The sequence below is a fragment of the Corvus brachyrhynchos genome, unplaced genomic scaffold (assembly GCF_000691975.1).
Source record: "Corvus brachyrhynchos isolate BGI_N302 unplaced genomic scaffold, ASM69197v1 scaffold15, whole genome shotgun sequence".
NCBI lineage: Eukaryota > Metazoa > Chordata > Aves > Passeriformes > Corvidae > Corvus > Corvus brachyrhynchos.
This window is the reverse complement of record NW_008238349.1, coordinates 178996-187611: the sequence shown is the minus strand read 5'-3', so window position 1 is coordinate 187611 and position 8616 is coordinate 178996. Positions and strand designations below refer to the sequence as shown.

The following is an 8616-nucleotide window of genomic DNA, read 5'->3' as shown; positions in this document are numbered from 1 at the left end:
CGCTGAACACAGCAGTGCTCCTGGCATTGCTGCTTTGCTGGAGAGGGGCTTTGCACAAGGGATTGAGGGACAGGACAAGGAGCGGTGTTTTCAAACTGACAGAGGACGGGGATAGATGGGATATTGGGAAGGAATTGTTCCCTGGGAGGGTGGGCAGGCCCTGGCACAGGGTGCCCAGAGCAGCTGGGGCTGCCCCCCGGTCCCTGGCAGGGGGCAAGGGAGAGTGGGGCTGGGGGCAGCCTGGGACAGTGGGAGGTGTCCCTGCCATGGCAGGGGTGGCACTGGGTGGGCTTTAAGGGCCCTTCCCACCCAAACCATTATTCTAAGTTTTCTACGCTTGTCTCAATCTCTAGGGAGAAAGATCTTGACGAGGTCCTGCAGACACACACAGTGTTTGTCAATGTCTCCAAAGGCCAGGTGGCAAAGAAGGAAGATCTGGTTCAAGCATTTGGGACAGATGACCAAACAGAAATCTGTAAGATGGTAGGTTTCACACACTTGGCTTTGTAAAAGATGTGGAAGGTTTAGTTAGGTTGCTTTGTCGTGAAGGATGTTTGTAGGATGCTGCTATAGGTGAAAGAGTTGTTTGTTAAGAAATGGGTAAAAAGGAGCAGTAGCTCTGTTTTATAGTTTTAAATATGGCGTATGCATGTGACTGAAAAGAATTCTGCCTAACACACAACTTGCATGTACTCATGTCTCTGGACACAGCCAGCACTGAAGAGTTCCTCACGTAAGGTAAGTTTTTAAGGATGCAGAGAAAGGAAGGGGACAGTTGATTACTTTGGAGAGCTCACTTAAGTGTTAATAACAGCTCTAATTTCTTAGTCCTTATTGGTGGGATACGAACTGTGGACTTGTTGTGGGTGATGAGATTTCAGTAAATCTCTTGAGTCAGCAGTGTCCTGGCAGCCAGGAGGGACATCCCTGTCCTGGGGGCACCAGGCCCAGCATCACCAGCTGGGCCAGGGAGGGGATTGTCCTGCTCTGCTCTGGGCTGGGGCAGCCTCACCTCCAGTGCTGGGGCAGTTTTGGGTGCCTCAATATAAGAAAGACCTAAAGCTGTCAGAGTCCAAAGAAAGCTATGAAGAAGGCAAAGGGCCTGGAGGGGCCACACGAGGAGCAGCTGAGGGCACTTGGTTCAGCCTGAGGAGACTGAGGTCAGACCTCATCAGGGGCTGCAGCTCCTCCCGAGAGATGGTTCCAATCTCTGCTCCCTGTGACAGGGACAGGACCCAGGGGACTGGAGCTGTGTTAGGGAGGCTCAGGCTGGAGATCAGGGAAAGGTTCTTCCCCCAGAGGGTGCTGGGCACTGCCCAGGCTCCCCAGGGAATGGGCACGGCCCCGAGGCTGCCAGAGCTCCAGGAGTGTTTGGACAGCGCTGCCAGGGATGCCCAGGCTGGGGTTGTTGGGGTGTCTGTGCAGGGCCAGGGGCTGCGCTGGATGATCCCTGGGGTTCCTTTCCAGCTCAGGACATTCTGTGATTCTGTGAAATCTGTGCTTCTCTTGCTGCAATTTAGTGTTTCTGTGGTGAGCTTTTTTGTTTGAAGTCTTTCCTGTGCTGTCTGTTGTAATGATTCACATTATTAATTTGGTTATTGTTTGCTGCACTTCATGTCTAACCAAACCTTTCAAGCAGGTATCAAATTTAACAAAGTTACTGGACTTTCCACTCTTCAAACCCATGATGTTCATTAAGTGATTTCTTTATTTTACAGATTTTATCCAAAGGGGAGCTGCAGGTGTCGGACAAGGAGCGGCACACGCAGCTGGAGCAGATGTTCAGAGACATCGCCACCATCGTGGCTGACAAGTGCGTGAACCCCGAGACAAAGCGGCCCTACACAGTGATCCTCATCGAAAGGGCCATGAAGGACATCCACTACTCGGTCAAACCCACCAAGAGCACCAAGCAGCAGGTGAGTTTCCTGCAGGATCAGCTCCTGCTCCCAGGTGGTATCACCTGGTGATGGGGGAATTGCTCAGGTCTCAGTCACAGAGGGATCAGCAAAGCCCCGGGATCTGAGGCCCGCAGAGGGATTACTCAGCCATCTGGCAGCTGAGTGCCTGAGAGATGCAGCTCCTGAAACTCGGGCAATTTGTTTGCTAGGAATTCAGGGAAGGGAGAAAGAAATAAAAAAATCCAACAGTGATACACCTAGGACGGAAATAAAAGGTTTATTACTTATGCTAATTGAGGTGGTATATCAGGCTTGCATCTGAGCCACGTGGGTTTGTGATGTTTTGCAGTATAATTATTTAACGTTATTTCAGACAGTTTTTAAGTGTTCAAAGTGATCACAAACAACAAGAACTCTGTCTTTTCTTGTTAATCTGTCAAAAGAGCATGATAGCAGCCTCCCTGCAACAGAGTGGCAGTGACCAGCACTGAGAGATGGCTCTGAAGCTGGGGAAAAGGTTCGGGATTTGGATCTGGGTGCTGGTTTCTGAGCAGGTGTGTAAGTGCTCTTTTTCTTGTCCAACAGGCCCTGGAAGTGATCAGGCAGCTGAAGGAGACCATGCAGATTGAACGTGCTCACATGAGGCTGAGGTTTATCCTGCCAGCAAAGGAGGGCAAGAAGCTGAAAGAGAAACTCAAGCCACTGATTAAAGTTATCGAGAGCGAAGACTTCCAGGAACAGCTGGAAATTGTAAGCAAAAAGCAGTCCCTGGGTTTCAGGTTTGGTTTGAGCTACACCTGTGTGTTTTACTAGGAGATGAATTCATAGATAGAAGTTGTTAAGATAAACTGCAGGTTTACCAGAGATCCTGAATCAGAGCTGCAGTTGGAATTTTTTAATTTCACACAGTTCAGGTAATGTGAGCTGGAAGCAGCCGTTGGTATCCAGAGCCTGCTGCTCCAAGGTGTGGAGTGCACAGTGCAATTCCTCTTAGCAGTGATGATCCTGCAACACTGATAAGTTTCTCTCATATGTGAAATGTTACTGTTATTAATTTGGTGGCTTGGGTCTGGATTTTGAGAGTGGTTAATTATTTTTCTTTAAAAATCTGTGTGTGGTAAAGCAAAAATTGGTATTAAAATCTTCATGAGAACAGATTAGAATCCAGCAATCCCAGCTGGCAAAAGCCATGTCCAGCATGGGGAACTGGAACTGTAGAGCTTCTGTGGAAAGGTTGCTGCCAGATAGTGCCTGTCAGCTCTGCAGAGTCCTTCTCATAACTAACCAGGGTTGTTTTAACAGCAGTGGTTGTTAGGCCTTGGGTAGGGGCTGGTGAAATTCAAGCATTCTTGGCTGACTGATGAAATGTGGAACATTCCAGGTGTGCCTTATTGACCCAGGCTGCTTCAGGGAGATCGACGAGTTGATCCGCAGTGAGACAAAAGGGAAAGGATCCCTGGAAGTGCTCAGTCTGAAGGATGTGGAGGAAGGGGATGAAAAGCTTGAATAACAAAACCTTCCTGCAGCAGATCTGCTTCGACAACCTCGCCACAGTGACTGGTGTAGCCACTCTTCTGTTAGGCCTTCATGGTTTTTTCCAATCTCTTGCTGCCAAATATTTTCTGACACTAATCCTTTGGGATTTTTCCGTGCAGTGTGGGTTGGGTTTTTTTATCATTTTACACTTGCTTGGTTTACAGATGTCTTTGCCTGTAAGAAGATTTTGTGTCAGAGTTGCACTAATAAGGACTGAGTTAGGGTGTGGTAGGAGGTTACTCTGGCTTTGCTTTAGTTCCAGGGTTGCTGTTGAAGAGTGTTTGAGTGATTTGGTGCCAATTGTTTGTACCTTCAGGTTGTCAGTGTTGAGTGGGAGATTGCACTGGTCACTGGGCAGTGGCTTTGTGTGTGAGGAGAGGGACCTTAAGAGAGCTGCATTTTCACTTCTGAACAGATGCAAAGCGTGGATCATGTCTGAAAATCAGTCTCTTGGCAGCGTGAAAACTGACTTAGGCTTCCGTAATTGGCTGCTTGATAATTAAAGTACTTCAAAGGACCATTTATAAGGAATTCCTTCACTGGCTATAACAGCACTTGCTGACTTAGAGATGATGTTCTCCAAATAACTTATTTGTAGAATATATTTAGCTACATTAATAAAAGCAAATGATCATCTATTTATATATTATAGATAAAGAAAGAAATAAGAAACTTATTTTTGTTAATAGTAGGGGAGATATCCCTGACTGTGGCAATGCTTTTGTAGGCTGAGGGAGTAGCCTGTACTTGGGAGCTGCTGCTTTCACGTGATAAAATTAAGCAGGAATTGTTTGTGTGTGCCCCTTCGCTTTTTAGTGCACCAGAACAATTCTGGCAGCTGTCCTTTATCCTCTGTCCTTTTTTTGCTGCTCTCTAATCCATGCACAGAATTTCCAGCCAGCTCCTGAGGCATGGGATACAGTTCTTGCTAATTCTGTTAAATCTTGCTGCAGCTGTGTTAAACAAATGATTTGAAGTTGAACCGGGGTATTTCAAAGAAAAGGGGAAGAGAGGACAACAACGGGGGAAGGAGATACTAAAAATACAAAGCACCAGGCAAAGCAGATCTGGTTCAGTGACTAAAAACTAAATCAGCAGGAGTTTGAGGAGCCTTTAATATGACATTCCTGTTTCCATGCAGATAGCAGGCAGCAGGTGAGGAGCTGTGGGCCAGCCAGGGATGAGATCTGTCACAGGTGAGCGCGGTGCTCTTTGGTTGCTGTTGCCTTCCAGAGACTCCCCCCTCATGTGACAATTAAACAGAGCTGGGTTTGTAGTCCTGACCTTTCCTCTGTGCCTTTGACTCACTGTGAATTTTCTGGAATTTCATCAGGGAGTGTAGCAATCAGCTGGAGGAGGGGAGGTTTGGCATGTGAGGTGGCTGCAGGGCTGGATCCTCAGTCCAAGGCTGCCCATTGGGAGTGGATTTCTGCAGCAGCCAATTTGTGTGCACTTGTGCAAGGCCAGGATCAATTCCTTCAGCAGTATTTTGGGAGGATCCGCCTCTCTAGAGCCTGAGTTTTGCTGAGGGCAGGTGAAACTGAGATTCTTGAGCCACTGGCCATTTAAAAATGCTTTTGTTTGTTCCCGAGGGTTGAAATGCTGCCTAGGAAATGCAGGGGTGTAATGAGTGAAGCTGCCATGCGGACACAGCTCAGCGTGGAGAGCTCTGTGTGCACAGGCACCACCCTGGGCTGCTGCCTCCACGTGCTCCTCTCTCCAGGCACGCCTTGGGAAGCACTGAGGATGATCATGCAGATACTTAGCTCATCACTGGCAATTAGTGCTAACATGCAATTCATCAATATGCAGATGAGACGCTGAGCAAGAGCCCCAGAGGATGCTGTGTCACTAATACCTGATTTCACAATTCTTTAATTTCTTGGTTTGCTGTGTTTAACACCTTAAGCACAACGGGATGGCAGCAGGTTAAAGATCTGGAGTTACAGAACCTTACGCTAAGCTGATTGATGAGCTTGGTCCTAGGAAGGCAATTTCTTTGTAAAGGCTTTTCTGCAAATCCAAACATTAAGGATTTTCTCTGGTAGAGGAAGCTTGGGTTTATTTATGGACAAATAAATGTACATGCTGGCATTTCTTGTCATGTTTGTAGTTCAGCAAGAATGTCCGGTGAGCATCAGAATAAAGCTCAGGATTGGTAACTGGCTTGTGTTTGCCCATTCCAAGGAGAGTGTAACGCCCTGCACAACCACTTCCTGGCTAATTAACTGGAATTTCCAAATAGGTGGGCATTCAAATAAGCTGGCAGCTTCCAGGAGAGCACCCCTCCTGTGTTTGGCTGCACGTGCACATGTGTTTTCCCTGAGATTGTCCTCCTGTTCCTGGTGGGGCTGAGAATGGTCCCTGCCAGCTGCCACTGCCACGGCGATGGAAGACAAAACTGGAATGCTTCTCTGCCCCCCTCCAAGAGCTCATTAATCAGTTATTAATGAAGCTGTTCCCTGCAGAAGCGTCGAGGAGGGGGCTGGGCGGTGGCTGAGCAGGAGCCGTGTGGCGGTTGGCAGTGCCACGGTGACAGTTCCGCCTGGAACCCTCTGGTCCCAACACCTCTGCAGGGCAGCAGGGCCTCGGTGTCTGTCCCACAGGGGGCTGCCACCAGTGGCAATGGGATGGAGGCCCCCGGCAGCACGCAGGGCCCCAAGGCCGACCTGAGCCAGCGCAGCCAGGAGCTGCGTGTCCTTGTGGCCCTGCAAGGTGCGGCCTCGGGCTGCTCGGGGCAGGGCGGGCACGGCCCCCTCGTCCCGCGGTGCCATGGGCTCCCTGATGTCCCCCAGAGCAAGGCGGCAAGATTTTCGCTCAGTCCTGCGAGGAGAAGCTCCGGCAGAACAGGGAGCCTGCAGGCGGCCTTGCAGGAGGATTCCAGTATCCTGGATTTTGTCCTGAAGGTACCAGCAGATCCCTCCTGCTGCATCCCTGCCTGGTGCTTCCCCAGGAGCTGGGAGCACGGACCAGCAAGAGGATGTGTCATTGCCAGGCTGACAGTGACCCTTTCCTTGTCCCTCCCCTGCCCACAGTACAACAAACTCCCCATTAAGGATGCTTTTGGAGAGGGCCAGGAGCTCATTCCAGGGGCTGGGGGCTGGGGGCAGGGGCTGCTTGCAGGGGGCTGGGGCTCTGGGGACACTGGGAAGAACAGTGCATGGCAGAGGGACATGGTGCCAGCACCAGGACAGCCCCATGGGGCTGCTGTGGAGAGACACAGGGTGTTCACATCTGGTCCCGTGGGTCCCTTTCCAGCATGGGACCCATCCATGCAGACCCTTTGTCCCAGCAGACCTCCTGGCTGTGCCACCCTGTGTGTCCCTGGCACTGCCCAGGTTCCTGCAGGGTCCAGTTGCATCCCTGGCAGAGAGAGGCTGTCCCTGCCCTTCACTGCCTGTCCCAAGGTTGTGCCCTGCTTATAAACCCGTGGAGACTGAGGAGCTGTCCCCATGGAGCTGCCTTTGCCCAGGGGCCTCTTGCAGGGACAGAGCGGTGCCGCTGCTCTCTGACAACATCCCCATCTGGGCCCTGATCGATTTATTGATCCCCAGTCCTGGTCTGTGTTATGCCCAGCCCTGCCATCAGCAGTTGCCCACCTCTGCCTCACCCCAGCCAGCCCCCAGAGCAAAGCTCTCCCAGATCCCATCCTGTCAAACCAGTGACAACATCCTGGAGCAGCGCCCCAGTGTCCCCAGCTCTACCCTGGGGGGAGTTTTCCGGGCAGCACCCCCTTCTCCTGCAGCATCCAGCCTGGGAAATGCTCTCATGCCCATCCAGGCGGTCCAAAAGAAGATCGAGGCCAAAATCCATGACCAGGTGAAGGTGTGTGACATGCTGCTGCACCAGCTGAAGCAGTGGAGCCAAGCCAGGGAGGAGCAGCAGAGGCACCTGCAGGAGCTGCAGGATGCCGAGACGGATCCCAAGTGGCAAGAGCCACAGCTGCAGGTACCCAGGAGCCCTTCCTGGTGTGCCAACACCCACAGGGGGCTTTAATCCAGCCCCTGCACCCCCAGCTGGGCACTGGGCATGGCACACGGAGTCACTTCATGTCTCTCCCCCCGTGTCTGCCCCAGACCATTCGCCAGCTGGGCAATGACATCGAGAAGATGGTCATGAAAATTCACAGTGGACAGATCGTGACCAACCTGTACCTGAAGCTGCAGGAAAACCTGAGGAGGGTGAGCTCCTCCTCACCGTGCCATTGTCTCACCTGCTTCCCCTGCAAAGGCACGAGGTGCCCGAGGGGCTGTGTCCCAGGGGACACCCTGCTGGTCCCCTCCATGCCCTGTCACAGCATGGGGACCCCGGGGCTCAGAGGGTGACCTGTGGTGGCTCCTGTGTGCAGGAGCTGGTGTACCTGCCTCAGTACCTGGACCTCCTGTGTGGGATGACTGTGATGTACCACGATGAGCTCACGGCCCGGAGCAACCTCAAAGCCAACGATGTCCTCAGGGTGAGATAACTGGGGCCCTTCCCACCCTCCAGCACCCACAGACAGCACCACGTACCTGGGCCTGAGAGCCTTCAGCAAGGAGCAAAAGACAGAGCTGAGCACCCAGAGGCCTCCGTAGGTCCTCCCAGGTCTCCCTCTTGTCCGCTGAGGCTGGCGACAGCCCGTCTGAAGCACCAGCCATGGCAAAGGCAGCGTGTCCCACACCCAGCTGGCCTTGCCAAGCTTCCTTCACAGACTGTTTGCATGGAGTGGGGGCATTTCCAACACTGGCCATCCCATAGCTCAAATCATAGATTCATGGAATGCTTTGGGTTAGCAGGGACCTCAAAGCCCATCCCATCCCACCCCCCTGCCATGAGCAGGGACACCTCCCACTGTCCCAGGCTGCTCCAAGCCCCAATGTCCAGCCTGGCCTTGGGCACTGCCAGGGATCCAGGGGCAGCCCCAGCTGCTCTGGGCACCCTGTGCCAGGGCCTGCCCACCCTCCCAGGGAAGGATTTCTACCATATCTCAATCTAAACCAATACTTAAACCTAATAACCAATCTGTAAAAAGCTCCAGCTGGCTCTGGCAGCAACTTCTCCCTTCTCTGTTATGCTCCAGAAACTCATGGCCGAGGCAGGACCCCAGGTCCGTGTGGAGAAGCAGCTCAGGGACCAGTCCCTGGCTGAGCAGAGGATGCAAATCGAGAGCCTCCGGCAACAGGAGGAGAGCGAGAGGCAG

The 8616-nt window shown here is 52.1% G+C and overlaps 2 protein-coding genes across 2 annotated transcripts in view; both read left to right on the top strand.

Annotated features, from left to right (window-relative positions):
- SBDS (SBDS ribosome assembly guanine nucleotide exchange factor) overlaps window positions 1-5599 on the top strand; it is a 7188-nt gene extending 1589 nt beyond the window's left edge. Inside the window, exons 2-5 of the mRNA XM_017735277.1 lie at window positions 211-483; window positions 1719-1919; window positions 2487-2651; window positions 3283-5599. Coding sequence (XP_017590766.1) covers window positions 211-483; window positions 1719-1919; window positions 2487-2651; window positions 3283-3411 — 768 coding nt within the window. The 3' untranslated portion in view covers window positions 3412-5599. The remainder of the gene's footprint in view (window positions 1-210; window positions 484-1718; window positions 1920-2486; window positions 2652-3282) is intronic.
- Window positions 5600-5669: 70 nt separating this feature from the next.
- The window catches only part of CCDC183 (coiled-coil domain containing 183), a 5967-nt gene continuing 3020 nt past the window's right edge, over window positions 5670-8616 (top strand). The window contains 8 exon segments of the mRNA XM_017735276.1: window positions 5670-6152; window positions 6233-6290; window positions 6292-6343; window positions 6473-6516; window positions 7190-7385; window positions 7514-7618; window positions 7786-7893; window positions 8497-8612. Coding sequence (XP_017590765.1) covers window positions 6068-6152; window positions 6233-6290; window positions 6292-6343; window positions 6473-6516; window positions 7190-7385; window positions 7514-7618; window positions 7786-7893; window positions 8497-8612 — 764 coding nt within the window. The 5' untranslated portion in view covers window positions 5670-6067.